The 20,975-nt window shown below is 39.9% G+C and overlaps 1 protein-coding gene across 1 annotated transcript in view; it reads right to left on the bottom strand.

Moving 5' to 3' along the window:
- The window catches only part of TINAG (tubulointerstitial nephritis antigen), a 105,605-nt gene extending 93,024 nt beyond the window's left edge, over positions 1–12,581 (bottom strand). Inside the window, exon 1 of the mRNA XM_055571775.1 lies at positions 12,227–12,581. Coding sequence (XP_055427750.1) covers positions 12,227–12,581 — 355 coding nt within the window. The remainder of the gene's footprint in view (positions 1–12,226) is intronic.
- Positions 12,582–20,975: the final 8,394 nt, after the last annotated feature.

Genomic DNA, 20,975 nt, shown 5'->3' with positions numbered 1-20,975 from the left:
ATCACTGACTCAATCATGAGTCTGGGTGAACTCCGGGAGTTGGTGATGGACAGGGAGGCCTGGCGTGCTGCGATTCATGGGGTCGCAAGGAGTCAGACACGACTGAGCGACTGATCTGATCTGATCTGATTTATCCAATTTTTCTGGATTTGTTCCATGAGCTTCTATCCTTGCAGTGTGTATTTGTCCCAACTGAGAGGGTTTGTAAAGCATTAAAAACTAGATTACTGAGGTATTAATCACTAAACACACTCAAAAAATAATTAATGTGTTTAAAGAAATAGGTAAGCAGTAAAACAGTGTTCGAAATAATTAATAGCATTTCTCATCTTAAAATCTAATCAAGTCTCATGTGGATATAAATAGTTGCATATGATTAGAGGAAGGAACAAAGTTTTGGACCAAAATATGAAGCTGTTTCAGCGAATTCACCTTACAAAGAGAAACTCTATTTTTTCTCCAGAATGTGAATCCAGAGGAAAGTTTATAAGATTGCAGCCCTTTGTGTTCTAAATCTAAATGTTCCTCAACTATTAACCAAAAAGTGAAAGTGTTAGTTGGTCAGTTCTGTCCAACTCTTTGCATCCCCATGGACTGCAGCACTCCAGGCTCCTCTGTCCATGGATTTCTCCAGGCAAGAGTACTGGAGTGGGTAGCCATTCCCTTCTTCAGGGGATCTTCCCAGTCCAAGGACTGAACCTGGGTCTCCCACACGCAGGAAGGTTCTTTATGGTCTGAGCCACCAGTGAAGTCACATTAACTGAAACTTTTTGCTGTTTTACCAGATTATAGAAACTACTCCAAAGAGATCAATGGTGAATTATCATTGCATGAAAGCCAATCAGAAAGATATGGTTAAATAGTGCACTGGCTAGAAACTAAATCCCTTTGTAAATATAACTTACACAAATTACCGAATTAGCAAAAGTAACATAATTCACTCCCGTGTCACATAAAAACTTTTTTGATGGAAACGCAACATTGAGAGATCACATCAATGGCCCCTAGTTAAATAAAATGAATTCTAACTTTTTTTAAAATATATTTATTTTTAATTGGAGGATAATTGCTTTACAATATTGTGTTGGCTTATGTCATACATCAACATGAATCAGCCAGAGGTATACCTATGTTCCTTCCCTCTAGAAGCTCCCTCCCACCTCTCACCCCATCCCACCCCTCTAGGAATTCTAACTTTTTACTGTATATAATAATAGGAGTAAATCTACATATTTAAAAATCATTTCAAGGGACCTGGTTTAACTACAAGCCATAATGTCACAAAAGCCAATTTCAGATTAGCTCTCTTCCAATTTTTCAAAAAGTTGTTTCTCAGGGAACATTTACAGCTACTTTTTTCAGCAAGCACCATGTTCTCACAGTTCAATGTTTTGCTTAATGAATTTCAAATCTCCTTGTATTTGCATCTATCCATCCCTTTTCCGTGTATTCCACCATCACAGGAAGAGAGAAGGAAAACACTTCTTTTGTGGCCCACAGGGGAGGAAAATGACTCAACTTTAAATTAAGTTCAGAGTTTTAATTACTACCCAGGATTAAACACTTTTTGTAAATAAATTTCTATGTTTGCAATTTACAAAGATCCTAGAACTTTTCGTTACCTAGGCAAGCAACAGTAAAAATTCAAGCAACAATTCAAGTGTCATTCAAAGTCAAGGAAAGTACTCCACTGACTAGTTCTAAAGGGTGGATGAAAGTGGGGGGAAAAGCTTATTTTTAAAATTTATTTTACTGGAGTATAGTTGATTTACAGTGTTATGTTAATTTCTGCTGAACAGCAAATGATTCAATATGTATGTATATGTACACGTGTGTGTGTGTGTGTGTTCAGTGGCTCAGTCATGTCTGACTGGTGACTGTAGCCTGCCAGGCTCCTCTGTCCATGGAATTTTTGAGGTAAGAATACTAGAGTGGGTTGCCATTTCCTACACCAGGGACTCTTCCCAACCCAGGGATCAAACCCATGTCTCTTGTGTTTCCTGCATTACAGGTGTATTCTTTACCACTGCACCACCTGGGAAGCCCTATATGCATATATATATCTCACATTGTTTGAAACCTGAGGGGTAAAAGGGAGATGGGCACCAAAAATCCCAGAAGCAAAAATTTTCTCACATACACACACATATATATGTATGTATGTATTATGCCAAAGAATGCTCAAACTATCACACAATTTTACTCATCTCACATGCTAGCAACATAATATTCAAAATTCTCCAAGCCAGGCTTCAACAGTACGTGAACCATGAACTTCCAGATGTTCAAGCTGGATTTAGAAAAGGCAGAGGAACCAGAGATCAAATTGCCAACATCCACTGGACCATCAAAAAACCAAGAGAGGTCTAGAAAAACATCTACTTCTGCTTTATTGACTATGTCAAAGCCTTTGACTGTGTGGATCACAACAAACTGTGGAAAATTCTGAAAGAGATGGGAATACCAGACCAACTGATCTGCCTCTTCAGAAATCTGTACGCAGGTCAGGAAGCAACAGTTAGAACTGGACATGGAACAAATCAGGAAAGGAGTACGTCAAGGCTGTATAGTGTCACCCTGCTTATTTAACATATATGCAGAGTACAGCATGAGAAACACTGGGCTGGATGAAGTACAAGCTGGAATCAAGATGGCAGAGAGAAATATCCATAACCTCAGACATGCAAATGACACCACCCTTATGGCAGAAAGTGAAGAAGAACTAAAGAGCCTCTTGATGAAAATGAAAGAGGAGAGTGAAAAAGTTGGATTAAAACATTCAGAAAACTAAGATCATGGCATCTCGTCCCATCACTTTATGACAAATAGATAGGGAAGCAATGGAAACAGTGGAAGACTTTATTTTGGGGGGCTCCAAAATCACTGCAGATGGTGATTGCAGCCATGAAATTAAAAGACGCTTGCTACTTGGAAGAAAAGTTATGACCAACCTAGACAGCATATTAAAAAGAAGAGACATTACTTTGCCAACAAAGGTCTATCTGATCAAAGCTATGGTTTTTCCAGTGGTCATGTATGGATGTGAGAGTTGGACTATAAAGAAAGCTGAGTGCCGAAGAATTGATGCTTTTGAACTGTGGTGTTGGAGAAGACTCTTGAGAGTCCCCTGGACCAGTCAATCCTAAAGGAGATCAGTCCTGGGTATTCATTGGAAGGATTGATGTTGAAGCTGAAACTCCAATACTTTGGTGACCTGATGTGAGAACTGACTCATTTGAAAAGCCCCTGATGATGGGAAAGATTGAAGGTGGGAGGAGAAGGGGATGACAGCGGATGAGATGGTTGGATGGCATCACTGACTCAATGGACATGAGTTTGAGTAAACTCTGGCAGTTAGTGACAGACAGGAAGGCCTGGCATGCTGCGGTCCATACGGTTGCAAAGAGTCAGACATGACTGAGCTACTGAACTGAACTGATGTTGTATGTATGTACGTATACATATGTATATCTTAAAGCTGGTTTTTATTCATACAGCTTAAATGTTTCTTGTCCAATGTACCAGTTATATAGATAAAGGGACCAGAAATTACAAAGGTTCTAATTAAAGGAGGCTGTCCCTTCTCTGACCTGTTCCCCAGCTACTAATTTTGAAGCCAAGAGAATGCTATCCCCAGGCCTGCCCAACATCATTAGTACTATGTCTAGTGTTATCAAAAGTTACATTTCTTCATCTTCCTTCCTTAATGTCAAGTCAGAATTGACTATCAGAAACAATGTTTGCTACAATCTCACTTGAGAGGTGGCTTCTTAAACAAAAACCATTATTTGTTCATCTGAGCCTGGCCGAAGTACTGACAAAGTGAAGCATCAGCTTCTACACTAATACAGAAATTCAGTTCACCCCCCTCCTCTGCTCCTGCCTGACTCCAGTGTATCCTTCATCCCCTGAACAGCATTTAGAAAGCTCTCTTAAGATCTGTGTTATGTCACTCCCTGCTTAAAAGCCTCATGTTTTTCTGTATTAAATTTAGACTAAAACTGAACCTCTTACAAGGACTTGTAAGACCTTATCCAAAGTGTCTCTTCCATAAACTGTGTCCTCACCTCTCCTAGTCTACTGCCTGGAGTGGTATTCCCAGAGGAATGAAGGATTTGCCTGATACAGATAAGGGTGGAAAGAACTGGATGAACTTAATTTGGAGCCAAAGCAAATGGGATTAACTATTGGAGAATCAGGAAAAATAAGGGTCACAGAAGTCTCACTAAGATTTTTGCTTTAGGGATAGAGAAGCAGTGATGCTATTATTGAAATAAGGAACAGGTTTGTAGTGAGAAATCAAGCTTCTGCTTTACATATTTTAGACTAAGATCAAATCTAAGTTAGACATCCTAATGGAGAACATCAAGTAGAGTAGGAACGGAAGTCCAAAGTCAAGTCAAGGCTGGAACATGAATTTCAGAGCCAGTAACATACATATCTTTAAGTTTTTGAGAATAAATAACAGTCTCCTTGAGAGAGTGTTTGTAGGTAAGAGAAAGACATCCAGGACTGAGCTCAAACACTGTAACCAACAGACATTCAGAGAAACAAACTAAGAAGAACTGACCTGGGAAGAAGAGGGGAATTCAGGGGATGGTGGAGTCCTGGAAAGCAACAGACGTATTCCAAAGAAGCAGAAACAGTCACCTACATAGAGTGCAGCTGAGGGGGTCAAGAAAAGAATGGAGATCTGGGATTTCCCTGGTAGTCAAGTGGTTAAGACTCTGCACTTCCAATGCAGAGGAGGCAGGTTTGATCCCTGGTAGGGGAACTAAGATTCCACATGCTGAATAGCAAAAACAAAAAATAAAAGAGAATGGACACCTGAATACTGCACTTGAAAACATGGAAGTCTTCAATAACCCTGCCAAGATAGAGCTTGGTAAAGTAGCAGGGGAAAAGGTCTTGTAGGAATGAGCTGATGAGAGGTTTAGAAGTCAGGAAGTGAAATGTTTCTTTCAGATATTTTGCCATTAAAGGAAAGGAGGAAATAAGATAAAACTAGTTAAGGACATGGAGATGAGGGTGGGCTTTTTCAAAGTTGGGAGCTACAACTACCCACCAGCGTCCTGCAAGAGAATGTCTTGTAAATGACATTTGCTCACTTTCTTAGTTATTTCCTCAGGAAAAGTTCCAAGAAGTGGAAGTTCTGTGTCAAAACTGAGGTTTGGACATCTTTAAGGCATTTAATTCATATCATCTTTTTTTTTTTTAATGATTTCACCAATTTACACTCACCAGCAGTGAAAAGATGAATTATCCTGTGTCACTCTAAGGAATAAACTGTATGGTTCCCATGCTAGGTATCACTTCATCATGGAAACAGAGTCAGGATTAGAAATTAATCTTTGATGTCTAGCTCCATCTCCCAAGCAATGTTTGTATCCTGTTTTGGATTCTGCTAGTTTTAAATAAAAAATATTTCTTTTAAAATGTTCATTTGAAAATATGATTGATGATTTAAAGGTAGTAGAAATTGAGTTAAAGAAAAGTTGGGAGCTACAAAAATACTTTCATAAATCAATAACTTTGTAAACTGATTAATCCAGAAAAGAAGGAGGAAAATGATGGTTTAGGAGAGAAAGAGGGAAAAAAAGGGAGAGAGGAAAGAAGAGAAAAGGAGAGGGGAAAGAGGGAGGAACGGACAATTGTAAGGGTGGAGATCTTGAAAAGACAAGAGATGATGGGATTCAGAGCCCAAGAAGAGGAATCTACTTCACGGAAACAGTAACCAAGATGGCAGTACGTTGAAAATTATGATAAGAGATGAAAGAATCCCTGGTGTATTTATTTTCTCAGTGAAAAGCGTTCAGTGTGAGGTAATCAAACTGGTTACACCTTGATATAAATAAATAAATAAGTAGATAGATGCATAGCGGTGACTGTTGAAACCAAATGAGTTTTGCAACATTATCAGCCATTATTAAAAGAATTAGGTAAATCAGATTTTTGGAAAGTTAAATAAGTCTCTTGATTTTAGAAAAAATGACAGTATGCCTTATGATCCAGCAATCCCACTGCTGGGCATACACACTGAGGAAACCAGAATTGAAAGAGACACGTGTACCCCAATGTTCATCGCAGCACTGTTTATAATAGCCAGATGTCCATCAGCAGACGAATGGATAAGAAAGCTGTGGTACATATACACAATGGAGTATGACTCCGCCATTAAGAAGAATACATTTGAATCAGTTCTAATGAGGTGGATAAAACTGGAGCCTATACAAAGTGAAGTAAGCCAAAAAGAAAAACACCAATACAGTATACTAACGCATATATATGGAATTTAGAAAGATGGTAGCAATAACCCTGTATACGAGACAGCAAAAGAGACACTGATGTATAGAACAGTCTTTTGGACTCTGGGAGAGGGAGAGGGTAGGAAGATTTGGGAGAATGGCATTGAAACATGTATAATATCATATATGAAACGAGTCGCCAGCCCAGGTTCGATGCACGATACAGGAAGCTTGGGGCTGGTGCACTGGGATGACCCAGAGGGATGGTATGGGGAGGGAGGAGGGAGGAGGGTTCAGGATGGGGAACACATGTATACCTGTGGCGGATTCATTTTGATATATGGCAAAACCAATACAATATTGTAAAGTTAAAAAAGAAAGAAAGAAAAGAAAAAATGACAGTATAATATAATTTATTTTAAAATACTCCATCATAATGTGTTCTACTATCTGTGTTGGTCCCAACATCACTTCAGGGAAGGCAGTTGCCTGCTTTAATCAGGAGTTTGCATCCATAGGTGGTCAATATCATTTATCCTGAAAGTCCAGACTCAAAGGCAGCTCCTACAAGGTGTTCCACTATCCATCTTTTAATGAACACTAGAGTATAACATAATGAGTGCCAGATATGGGCTTTCATTGGTAAAATTAGTGACTTGCTAATCAGCATAATGGATATAAGCAATCAACTCATCACTTAACAATATTCAATTTATATAGATTAGTTTAAATAGTTAAAAATCATATCCCACTCATACTCCCCAGTTTTTTGTATCTTTTAAGATCAAAAGACTTCATGCTTAAACCTGATACCCTAGGATTAATCTCCAAAACATCTGTCCAGCCACTGGGTAGGAGGATTTATTATAACCTGATAATCTGTAATATTATCAGATATGGGAAAATGCCAATAAATTTTTCAAGCATGGTAGATATGGCAACATCTAACAGGATGGGGACCTGAGATTTCATGATGCTTACACAGGTTTATAGACTAGTGTAGGTCTCCGTACCAATGTATATTTTTGTAATTATCAGTATGCACAGCAGAATTTGGAATGTGATTTATCTTCATTGTAATGTGGTTAGGGAGGTTGTGAAAGGGTAAATAACTCTGATTCAATTCAAATGTCAGTGATTTACATCCTTTTTTTTTTTTAACCAGTGTGAACATAGAAGTTGTGTATAATCAAATTAGCTTATGTCTGTTCACAGCAGATGGTTCACTAGACTCTTCCTTAATATCTGCCACACTAGAGATTTTGTCTGGAAAATCCAGTCTAGTTGCATTTCAAACTCTATCACTTTTTTTCTGTATCTGACCTTTGAAATTCCCCAATGACTGGAAGTAACTATATGTCCAACTTCCAATTTATACAAAAGGGACATTATAAACAGGGCTTCAATGAACATTGGGGTACACATGTCTCTTTCACTTCTGGTTTCCTCAGTGTGTATGCCCAGCAGTGGGATTGCTGGGTCGTATGGCAGTTCTATTTCCAGTTTTTTAAGGAATCTCCACACTGTTCTCCATAGTGGCTGTACTAGTTTGCATTCCCACCAACAGTGTAAGAGGGTTCCCTTTTCTCCACACCCTCTCCAGCATTTACTGTTTGTAGACTTTTGGATAGCAGCCGTTCTGACTGGCGTGAGATGGTACCTCACTGTGGTTTTGATTTGCATTTCTCTGATAATGAGTTATGTTGAGCATCTTTTCACGTGTTTGTTAGCCATCTGTATGTCTTCTTTGGAGAAATGTTTAGTTCTTTGGCCCATTTTTTGATTAGGTCATTTATTTTTCTGGAATTGAGCTTCGGGAGTTGCTTATATATTTTTGAGATTAATTCTTTGTCAGTTGCTTCATTTGCTATTATTTTCTCCCATTCTGAAGGCTGTCTTTTCACTTTGCTTATAGTTTCCTTCATTGTACAAAAGCTTTTAAGTTTAATTAGGTCCCATTTGTTTATTTTTGCTTTTATTTCCAATATTCTGGGAGGTGGGTCATAGAGGATCCTGCTGTGATTTATGCCAGAGAGTGTTTTGCCTATGTTTTCCTCTAGGAGTTTTATAGTTTCTGGTCTTACATTTAGATCTTTAATCCATTTTGAGTTTATTTTTGTGTATGGTGTTAGAAAGTGTTCTAGTTTCATTCTTTTACAAGTGGTTTAGGACATGGAAGCAACCTAGATGTCCATCAGCAGACAAATGGATAAGAAAGCTGTGGTACATATACACAATGTAATATTACTCAACCATTAAAAAGAATACATTTGAATCAGTTCTAATGAGATGGATGAAACTGGAGCCTATTATACAGAGTGAAGTAAGCCAGAAAGAAAAACACCAATACAGTATAATAATGTATATATATGGAATTTAGAAAGATGGTAATGATGACCTTATATGCGAGACAGCAAGAGACACAGATGTATAGAACAGTCTTTTGGGCTCTGTGGGAGAGGGCGAGGGTGGGATGATCTGAGAGAATAGCACTGAAACATGTATATTATCATATGTGAAACGAATCACCAGTCCAGGTTCGATGCATGATACAGGGTGCTCAGGGCTGGTGCACTGGGATGACCCAGAGGGATGGGAGGGGGAAGGAGGTGGGAGAGGGTTTCAGGACGGGGAACACATGTACACCTGTGGCTAATTCATGTCAGTGTATGGCAAAAACCACTACAGTATTGTAAAGTAATTAGCCTCCAACTAAAATAAATAAATTTTTTAAAAACGGGACATTATTTACTTATTTGGCATATTGTTTTTAAAACTTAAGATAATACATTTTTAAGTGCCAGGTTGAAAATAATTACAGTATAAGAAATTACTGTAATTATTTTCAACCTGGGACTTAAAAACGTATTATCTTAAGTTTTAAAAACAATATGCCAAATAAGTAAATAATGTCCCGTTTTTAAAAAAATTATTTATTTTAGTTGGAGGCTATCCATATCATGCAGTTAAATAACTGAAAAACATTTAATAAATCAGTGATTTTGTCTCTAGCATCTCAGAGGAAAGTCACTTCATACATGCAAAAAATTACTACAAATAGTATGCCATTTGGAGAAGGCACTGGCACCCCACTCCAGTACTCTTGCCTGGAAACTCCCATGGATGGAGGAGCCTGGTGGGCTGCAGTCCATGGGGTCGCTAAGAGTCGGATACGACTGAGCGACTTCCCTTTCACTTTCCACTTTCATGTGTTGGAGAGGGAAATGGCAACCCACTCCAGTGTTCTTGCTTTGAGAATCCCAGGGACAGAGGAGCCTGATGGGCTGCTGTCTATGGGGTCGCACAGAGTCGGACACGACTGAAGCGACTTAGCAGCAGTATGCCATTGTCTATTTATTTCATATAATTGTATCTTTTTCAATATTGTGTAGTGTTATTTTCTTTCAACAAGCTACTTTCATAAGAAAGAAAAAAAACAAAAGAAAACAATTACCTCATGAGTACAGTTATGATGTGAACCTTTTGCCTCTAAATAAAATAATAAATTGCTTCCCTCCATCATGAATGGAATAAAAGCTATACCGGGAACATAAGTTCTACCTAAAACATAACCCTAAATTAAAGTCTTAGCAAAGTCTTAGCTTTAAAGCAAAAACAGACATAGATGAAGTAGCAGTTTCTTTTCTAAATGGGCTGTTGCTGCTGCTGCTGCTGCTGCTATTACTGCTGCTAAGTGGCTTCAGTCGTGTCCGACTCTTTGCGACCCCATAGACAGCAGCCCACCAGGCTCCGCCGTCCCTGGGATTCTCCAGGCAAGAACACTGGAGTGCGTTGCCATTTCCTTCTCCAATGCATGAAAGTGAAAAGTGAAAGTGAAGTCGCTCAGTCGTGTCCGACTTCGCGACCCCATGGACTGCAGCCCACCAGGCTCCGCCATCCATGGGATTTTCCAGGCAAGAGTACTGGAGTGGGTTGCCATTGCCTTCTCCATCTAAATGGGCTACAGGGCTCAAATAAGGAAAGCTCAAGTATGCTTTAGCACATCAAAAACGCTGCAGCTAATACATAATACTCACTCTCAGCATTCGTGAAGCCGACCCTGCTCGTACCTGACACCTTTCAATGAATTCTTATTATAGGATAAAATTTAAAATTCTTGATATAGCCTATAAGTCCCAGCGAAATCTGACCTCTACTCCTCTCAAACCCCTTCTTATGTCACCTTCAACCCTCCGCCAGCCATGACTCTCAGAAATGGTGGCCTCCATCCAGCACCTAGTCCACACCAAGCTCCTGGCCCCCAGACCAGGTTCTGTCAGCTCCTCAGGTGACCACACCCCTCACTCCCCAAGCTAATATTGTATACTGCTTTCCATGTTGACATTATATTCTGATAGGCTTTCCCACAACATCGAAATGTTTCCTTCTGAGAATTTAACACAATTTGCGACTGGACAGTGCATTTGTTAAATATCTTACACCACGCATTCCCCCCCCCCCCGCGCCCCCCCTCCATGCACACACACACAAAACTTGACTATCACTCCCATAAGGAGAAAGTGAAAGTGAAAGTGAAGTCGCTCAGTCGTGTCGGACTCTTTGCGAGCCTATGGACAGTAGCCTACCAGGCTCTGCGATCCATGGGATTTTCCAGGCAAGAATACTGGAGTGGGCTGCCATTTCCTTCTCCAGGGGATCTTCCCAACCCAGGGATCGAACCCGGGTCTCCTGCATTGCAGACAGACGCTTTACCATCTGAGCCACTTCCCCATGGTTGCCTCAGCAAAAGTGCAATGTCTGGCATGGTGGAGGCAGTCAATGAATATTTTTCAATGAATGACAAGCTCTCCCATTTCTGATGGACTGTCTAATTGCTGTTTGCTAGGAAAGGCAAAGGTCCAGCAGGAATGACCATGCTGTGGAAATTTTAACGTAGCATGTGTGTGTTTTACAAACAAGATGGCACTATTGAAAATGAAAGCAAAAGTCAGCATCTGGATTTTGCTGTAAGGATACAAATCCTAATTTGTCCTGCACTGTCTTCTAATAGTAATTTCCACTCACCATCACCTACTTATAATTATGTGACAGAGCTTTGAGGAAACCTGAATTTTGCCTCATATAAAGTGGAGCAGGAGAGTTTTGTTTTGTGTTTTTTGCAAACTTTAGATATATTGATTGCTCAGAACCTACAGTCATTCTACTATAATTAAACCAATAGAGCAAATAACACCGTTCTCCTTTTGAATTATTGAGTTGACCAAAATATTCATTCAGGTTGCTCTATAGAATGTAACAGAAAAACCCAAATTAACTTTTTGGCCAACCCAATATTTGTATTTATTCACTCAGTCTTAGACTTTTACAACTACTCTGTATGAAGCACTGTTTTGTTTTTCACAGTTTAAAATCCCTGATTGGCAAAATGAACAAAAACATACAAGGAGAATCTCTTTGGTGTTACTTAGGCAGGGAGGGTGGCCACCTTTATTACGCTCCTGCGTTGGTTTAAATGGCATTGCTGTAACACAGGTTCTAATGCCACTCAATGAGACAATAAGTAAAATGTTACATACATCTGCAGAGGATCAATTTTGTGACTTTGATGTGATTCTCTGAGGTTACACTCAAAAAAGCAGGAGAGGTTGTTTTTTGTCAAGACGTTTTACAAAGAAAGAATTTTAAGTAATTTTTTATAAGGTGAGTGGCTATTCAAAGCAGAACGGAATGCAGCCTTCGTGGCCAGTCACACCAGGACTTTGCCGAAGGTGCTAGGCTGAGGCAGGTGCCGGCATCTGAATCAAAGCATGTTAACAAACCAAAGAAATTTAACCTGGTGATCAAAGTATTCATTTTTCATTTCAACTTAAGAAAGGAAGGGAGGAAAGAAAGGAGAGAGAGAGGTAAGGAGGGAAGGAAGGAAAGATGGAAGAGGAGAGATGGAGGCAGGAAGGAAGGAAAGAGACAGTTAGACCTTGTTATGAACTAGGGCAATGCTGAAACACATTCCCGAATCCTACCTTCTGGGGACCAAGGCTTTGTGCGAGGAGGCCAGCCATTTTCTTCACGGCAAAATGACTTGTAATCAGGACAGCAATCAGAATTTTCCCTTTCACAGAATTTATCACAGTAACACAGCGCGTCCACCTCATAGAACTGAGTCACGCAGCCATCATCTCTGTCTGAACAGCAACCAAAACTTCTACAGTACTGCCCTTCGAAAATGGCTCTTTTGAATCGAGGACCTTCCAAAATGGTGTGATTCCTAGTGAACTCAGCTCCTGGGTCCACTTCTCGTTGTGATAAATACTGTCTCTCCATCCAAATTTCTGTGGTGAGATAAGCAAGGATTAAGATCTTATATCCGGCCCACATTCTCCAGAGGTCAGTCAGCAAGGCTCCCACTGGTTGGTATGTTCGATCCCCTTGGCCTTGGGGCTTCTCCTTGGAGCCTAAGTTCTAATCATCAAGACAACTCAGCGTGAATCCTGAAACTGATCCTTTACTTGAACTGAGTGTATTTCTTGTAGTTAAACATTAATCAAGAATTTCAATGCTTGCCAAAGATAATGTGCATGTTAGCAATAGACCATTGTCATTCCTCCAATGTTAAAATTTTATATTTCATATTACAGGAGAAACATCCGTTGCCATAAAAATAAATGCATAAAATCTTAGGTGTAGATGATACATTGAATATTGCTTGCCTTCAAAATAACCTAGATTCTTAAATCAAAAACCTCTCTGGAATACACATGGCCCAAATTTTGGCAGCAAGGACTACTGGCAAGGTGTAGGAAATTCAAAAGTCAAAAACACAATTATTCATCTCACCTACTTGCACTGCCACTAAAATCCAGACTCTCCTGAGATTGCCTGCTCCGCTCTGTCATATCAGTAACAAATGCCCAGTCACACACGGGCTTGATAGCGCATCCATACAGCACTCACCTACCAGAAGCATTTTGATTTCAAAACTTAGTGGAGTCTAATTTAGCTAGAAATTCCCTGATGGTGACCTTAGTTTTCTCTCCCTGAATTTCTGCTTGACATCAATGCAGGGGTCTGCAATATCTGAAAGGCAGTTTATAGTCAAGAAGAGTCAGTGATCTGAGCTAAGGAGCTGTTGGGGAGGGGGGAGGGAAGAGATGTGAAGGAAACTCAAAGGTCAAGATATCGTTCATGTCTCTGTAAGGCTGTGGGTTTTGCCATCCTGTATTTACTCATTAACTATAATATCTTCCTTTGGATTAGAGACAAATAACCAGCAGACAATGATTCACCAAGAGCGTCTGGGTTGCCTCGTGGAAAGGACTTGTCCTGAAGATCAGAAAACCTGGATCCTTGCCCCTGAGCTACTATTTAATTGGCTTTAAATCTTGGGTTCATGATTTGCTTCTCTGGTCCTCAGTTATTTTCCTATAAAATGAGAGTCTTTCTCTCCAAAGTTAATTCATAACTCCAACATATCAAACGTATTCCCCAACTTTGCTCTGTAAATTATTTAACTCATAATTTTATCTTCATTGTTTCCCTTCCTTTGGCACCTTTCTTTCAGACTGTAAACTAGTGCAAGTCTTTATCTTTTGTTGTTTTAGTTTAATATCATCTTGGCGTCGATGTCCATAATCCTACCTGTGCAATCTTAATTCTGCTGCCTCTGATTCCTTGCCACCCACTGAGTCACTAAAGTACTGCAAAGTGCCATTTCCAGCCCCATTCAATCATCTCTAACCTCGATTCTCATTGACCTGAGTCCATATCATCACACCTGAATCCTCCACAGCATTTAGCCCTGTACAGTGAACTTGTCAAGAACAGGAGCCAAAGAGACTTATGGAAATCAATTTCTAGTTTCACCAATGATTAGCAACACATCTTTAAGAAAGAGGATTAGTCTCTCTATGCTTCGATTTCATCAGCTGCAACATTTAGATAATAAAATTTATTCCCATATCAGGTGGCTGCAAAATTTAAATGAGATAATACATAAAGGTCCTTAGCACATCAATAGTTCAGTCACTCAGTCGTGTCTGACTCTTTGCAACCCCATAGACTGCAGCATGCCAGCCTTCCCTGTCCATCACCAACTATCGAAGACTGCTCAAACCCATGTCCATAGAGTCAGTGATGCCATCAAACCATCTCATCCTCTGTCGTCCCCTTCTCCTCCCACCTTCAATCTTTCCCAGCATCAGGGTCTTTTCCAATGAGTCAGTTCTTCATGACAGGTTGCCAAAGTATAGTAATTTCAGCTTCAGCAGTTCTCCCAATAAATATTCAGGACTTATTTTGCTTAGAATTGACTAGTTTGATCTCCTTGCTGTCAAAGGAATTCTCAAGAGTCTTCTCCAACACCACAGTTCAAAAGCATCAATTCTTTGGTGCTCAGCTTTCTTTATTAGGGGCCTCCCTGGTGGCTCAGAGGTTAAAGCGTCTGCCTGGAATGCGGGAGACCTGGGTTCGATCCCTGGGTTGGGACGATCCCCTGGAGAAGGAAATGGCAACCCACTCCAGTACTCTTGCCTGGAGAATCCCGTGGAGGAAGGAGCCTGGTAGGCTACAGTCCATGGGATTGCAAAGAGTCAGACATGACTGAGCGACTTCACTTTTGCTTTCACTTTTCTTTATAGTCCAACTCTCACATCCGTACATGACTACTGGAAAAACCATAGCTTTGACTAGACAGACTTTTGTTGGCAAACTAATGTCACCGCTTTTTAATATGCTGCCTACGTTGGTCATAACTTTCCTTCCAAGGAGTAAGCATCTTTTAATTTCCTGGCTGCAATTACCATCTGCAGTGATTTTGGAGCCCAAGAAAATAAAGTCTGTCACTCTTTCCACTGTTTCCCCATCTATTTTCCATGAAGTGATGATGGGACCAGATGCCATGATCTTAGTTTTCTGAATGTTGAGTTTTAAGCCAACTTTTTCACCCTCTTCTTTCACTTTCATCAAGAGGCTCTTCAGTTCCTCCTCATTTTTTTGCCATAAGGGTGGTGTCATCTGCATGTCTGAGGTTATTGATGTTTCTCCCAAAAATCTTGATTTCAGCTTGTGCTTCATCCAATCCAGCATTTCACGTGATGTACTCTGCATATGAGTTAAATAAGCAGGGTGACAATATACAGCCTTGACCTACTCCTTTCTCAATTTGGAACCAGTCTGTTGTTCCATGTACAGTTCTAACTGTTGCTTCTTGACCCGCATACAGATTATTCAGGAGACAGGTCAGATGGTCTGGTAATCCATCTCTTGAAGAATTTTCCACAGTTGATTGTGATCCACACAGTCAAAGGCTTTGGCATAGTCAATAAAGCAGAAGTAGATGCTTTTCTTGAACTCTCTTGCTTTTTCGATGATCCAGTGGATGTTGGCAATTTGATCTCTGGTTCTTCTGCCTTTTCTAAAACCAGTTTGAACATCTGGAAGTTCTTAGTTCACATACTATGGAAGCTTTGCTTGGAAAAATTGGCACACTACTTTGCTAGCGTGTGAAATGAGTGCAGTAGTTTGAACATTATTTGGCATTGCCTTTCTTTGGGATTGGAATGAAAACTGACCCTTTCCAGTCCTCTGGGCACTGCTGAGTTTTCCAAATTTGCTGGCATATTGAGAGCAGTACTTTCACAGCATCATCTTTTAGGACTTGAAATAGCTCAGCTGGAGTTTCATCACCTCCACTAGCTTTTCTCATAGTGATGCTTCCTAAGGCCCACTTGACTTCACAGTCCAGGATGTCTGGCTCTAGGTGAATGATCACACCATCGTGGTTATCTGGGTCATTAAGATATTCTTTGTATAATTCTTCTGTGTATTCTTGTCACCTCTTCTTAATATATTCTACTTCTGTTAGGTCCATACCATTTCTGTCCTTTATTGAGCACATCTTTGCATGAAATGTTCCCTTGGTATCTCTAATTTTCTTGAAGAGATCTCTAGTCTTTCCCAGTCTATTGTTTTCCTCTATTTCTTTGCATTGTTCGCTTAGAAGGTCTTTCTTATCTCTCCTTGCTATTCTTTGGAACTCTGCATTCAGATGGGTATATCTTTTCCTTTTCTCCTTTGCCTTTCACTTCTCAGCTATTTGTAACGCCTCCTCAGACAACCATTTAACCTTTTGCATTCCTTTTTCTTGGGATGGTCTTGATCCCTGTCTCCTGTACAATGTCACGAACCTCCGCCCATAGTTCATCAGGTACTCTGTCTATCAGATCTAGTCTGTTAAATCTATTTCTCACTTCCATTGTATAATCATAAGGGATTTGATTTAGGTACCTGAATGGTCTAGTGGTTTCCGCCACTTTCTTCAATTTAAGTCTGAGTTTGGCAATAAGGAGTTCATGATCTGAGCCACAGTCAGCTCCCAGTCTTGTTTTTGCTGACTGTATAGAGCTTCTCCATCTTTGGCTGCAAAGAGTATAATCAATCTAATCTCAGTGTTGACCCTCTGGTAATGTCCATGTGTTAGAGTCATCTCTTGTGTTGTTGGAAGAGGGTGTTTTCTATGACCAGTGCGTTATCTTGGCAAAACTCTATTACCTTTTGCCCTGCTTCATTTTGTACTCCAAGGTCAAACTTGCCTGTTACTCCAGGTGTATCTTGACTTTCTACTTTTGTATTTCAGCCCCCTATAACAAAAAGGACATCTTTTTGGGGGTGTTAATCCTATAAGGTCTTGTAGGTCTTCATAGAACCATTCAGCTTCAGCTTCTTCGACATTAGTGGTTGGGGCATAGACTTGGATTTCTGTGATATTGAATGGTTTGCTTGGAAACAAACAGAGATCATTCTGTCATTTTTGAGATTGCACCCAAGTACTGCATTTTGGACTCTTTTGTTGACTCTGATGGCTACTCCATTTCTTCTAGGGATTCCTGCCCACAGTAGTAGATATAATGGTCATCTGAGTTAAATTCACCTGTTCCAGTCCATTTTAGTTCACTGATTCCTAAAATGTCAATGTTCACCCTTGCCATCTCCTGTCTGACTACTTCCAGTTTGTATTGATTCAGGGACCTAACATTCCAGGTTTCTATGCAATATTGTTCTTTACAGCTTATTCACACTCTTTACAACTTATTAGCATTCATGCTAAATAAGTATTAATTATCATTCAAAAGTATATTCTCCACCTAAGAACTCTCTTGTCCTTCAAATCCTGCACTTTCACTGAGAAGCAAATGTCAGAGAATGAGATGGTTGGATGGCATCACTGACTCGATGAATATCAGTTTGAGTAAGCTCCGGGAGTTGGTGATGGACAGGGAAGCCTGGCGTGCTGCAGTCCATGGGGTCACAAAGAGTCAGACACGACTGAGTGACTGAACTGAACTGAACTGAACTTCATTCTCCCCTGCTTCTCATCCCATTTTTCATCAGGCCCCCAATTCATCTTCTTCTTGGACATCATCTTGGACTCACTTCCTCTCCTTTTCTATGGTCATTTAAAATATGTTTTTATAATATCCTCAATCCTTTTCTTCCCTGGTCCTCTCAAATAATCTTTCCTCATTATTCTTAGCATTAAACCAACTTAAAAGCCATAGACTACAAAGATCTTATACAATGTGGACCTCCAGCTTTGGTATCTCTCTGGCCTCAATTTAACCAGTTTACCCTGGCTCATATTGGTCCAGCCATCACACTAACTTTGCTCTTGTTCACCATGCCGCACACTCTCCTATCTTAGAACCCTGGCACTTGCTCTTCCTTCTCCTTGAACCATGCTTCCCTGAATCCCCAAGACTTCATTTCTCACCTCTTTTAAGTCTTTCTTCAAATGACACCTTCTCTGAGAGTTCTGGTCCACATTTGCTATATAAAATGACACCACATCTCCAACCCCAGCTCACCCTAATACACTATAATTGTATTCATCAATTATTTGCTTTCTATATTTCTCCTCTAGAAAGTTCTGTAAAATCACAGAATTTTGTCTAATTTGTCTGTTGCCTATTTTATCTTCAGCCTTTAGTTCTTGACACATATTGGGCACTCAATAAACATTTATTTCATAAATATGTGAGTCCTACCCTTTTCATTTTCTATGCTTGTACGATGTCTCTTAGGTACTATTGGAGATGACCCACCACAGTCTTGGTGCCACCACGGATTTTCAGATTTTTGTCTCAGCTAAGCTTTTAGATGTTGCTCACATGTCTTTAACTTGTTCCTTTCGTAGCTATTGATTTCTTAACTTCTCAGAGATCATCACTTTCCAGGGAAGATGTTCTCTCAGAGGTTACCAAGGAGACAAAGATGGTAAATGTCAGTCCTATTCCTTCCTGTCATCAAACACATAAACCCATGTCCATCTGCAGCCATCCTTCCCATCTTCTTTCCAGACTCAGAAGATGAGGTGTCATCCTGTCCCCAAGCAATCCTTCCACCTATGATGCTTAAATCTGCCACCATTTCTCTTCGTCCTTCACTTATCTTTTAGTGCCCATACATATTCAAACCCTTTCTCATTCAGTGACTTCAGTCCATGAGCAGGATTGCAGCAGATACTACTGGCACTCTACACATATTACCATCTGCACAGCTTACCATTTTAGGACAAGCTGGCTGAAACTGTAATACTGTGATTTACGGACCAGAATCCTCCCCTTCTCCAGTCCTTCCCCACCCCAATCCAAGAGAGCTGAGAATAAACACCTTCTCTGAAACCCAGGAGAAGTCTTTAAAGAATGCATGGATGAGTGTATGTATAAGTACCTCTCCTTGTTCTTTGAGGGGTTATCTCTGATATCCACATGCACATTGCTTTCACCCTGAGGTAGGAGTGGGAACCCTGCGATTGGGAGGGATTGAAAGTGGTGCCCTAACTTCTTTGTTTCCAGCACATGGCTAAATACTGCAGTTCAAGTGTATCTATTAATTATACTATCTCATTTCAATCAATTTATGGTCTAGAAATTAACTAAAGCTTTCAAATATTCCTGTAAAGAAACTTCATATTGAAAGTGACATATTGGACACAAATTCCACAACTAATAAATTCCTTTAGACTAGCAGTTTTCAACAAGGGATGACTTTACCTTCCAACAGAAATTTAGCCATGTCCAGACTTCATTTTTTAGGTCACAGACTGTTTTGTTTGTCTAGACCACAAGGATCTAGTGAATGGTGGCTAGGGATACTGCAGAGCTTCCTAGAGTGCACAGCACAGAGCTCACAACAAAGAATTATCTGGCCAAAATTGTCAGTAATGATGCTGTTTGTGAACCTTGATTGACACATTACAAACATTTTAAAACAACCAAGAAGAAATCAGAAAAAGAAAATGAAATGATCATGTTTACTTGCAATTTGGATTTACATGAAGGTTGATCAGATGAATTTCCAATAAATGACTTCTTTGAGATAATAACCAGTAACAGTAATACATAAATATTGGAGTAGCTTTTCAACAAATTGGATGTAGGATATGCATAACTAGAAAGATCAGAGCCCGCCGCACCACACTCTTTCTACATGACCATTCTCCTTGGACGTGCTCCACTTCAGATGAAAAGAAAAGCACTGCATTCCCTCTTCTTGTGATTTTTCCTACCATCATTACACAAGAACAATGAAGGGAATCAGAATCTTTAGATGTTTTCTTGGAAATAATTAAGTTAATCAAATATGTTTCTTAACACTAGATCTTAGCTAGATGTGTGAAGATTGACGACACTAGAAATTTTAGCCACGCTTATCCAATCATCATCTGATTCAGTTTCCCCTTCTGTGGTTTCAGTTCCCCATGATCAAGTGCTGTTTGAAAAAATTAAGTGGAAAATTCCATAAGTAAGCAATTTTTTTAAGTTGTTAATTTTTATTGGAGTCTAGTTGCTTTATAATGCTTTATTAGCTTCTTGCTGTGCAGCAACGTGGATCAGAAATACATATATATAGCCCTTCTTTTTTGGATTTCCTTCCCATTTAGGTCACTGCAGAACATTGAAGAGAGTTCCCTGCTATCCAGTAGGTTCTCATTAGTTATGTATTTTATACATAATAACGTATATGTGTCAGTCCCAATCTCCCAATTCATCCAACTCCCTCTTCCCCCCTTGGTATCCATATTTTTGTTCTCTTCTGCATTTCTGTTTCTGCTTTGCAAGTTAGTTCATCTCTATCACTTTTCTAGATTCCACATTTATAAGTGATGTTACACAATATTTTTCTCTTTTTGACTTACTTGTCTGTTTGACAGTCTCTAGGTCCATCCACATCTCCGCAAATGGCACTATCTCACTCCTTTTAAAAATCACACACTGTTCTGAACAGAGTAATGAAACCCTACACTGTCTAGCTTCATCCCACCCAATATACTAATCATCCCTCTGTCTGGTGTGCCGTGCTGTGCGTGCTACCCACCTGTCATCACTTATTGGCCATCTCCATTATCAGATTGACTGCCGGGGCATTCCAGCCCCTATGTTCAAGGAACTCTTACCTTACTTAATGCTCATGTCCCTGAAGCACTAGAGTAGTGATGCTGGCATTTCAGACATTCTCTAACTGTGCCCAACTTATAAATGAAACTTTACCATGGGCACATTTGTATAGGAAAGAAGCATAGTGGTATTCATATACGGTTGGTAGTAGCCAAGATTCCAGGCATTCACTGGGGCTTTTCAAATGCACGCTCTGTGGTTAAGGGAGTAGTACCACAATTGGAAGATTTAGATATATTTAAATAGGCAAATATAGGGAGAGAGAGAGAGAAAGAGAGAAAACAGGAAGGCGGGCTTGCCTAAAACAGCTTATTTTATT

This window comes from Bubalus kerabau, chromosome 3, assembly GCF_029407905.1.
Source record: "Bubalus kerabau isolate K-KA32 ecotype Philippines breed swamp buffalo chromosome 3, PCC_UOA_SB_1v2, whole genome shotgun sequence".
Taxonomy (NCBI): domain Eukaryota; kingdom Metazoa; phylum Chordata; class Mammalia; order Artiodactyla; family Bovidae; genus Bubalus; species Bubalus kerabau.
Note: the sequence above shows the minus strand (reverse complement) of the source record. Positions and strands in the feature narration are given on the sequence as shown.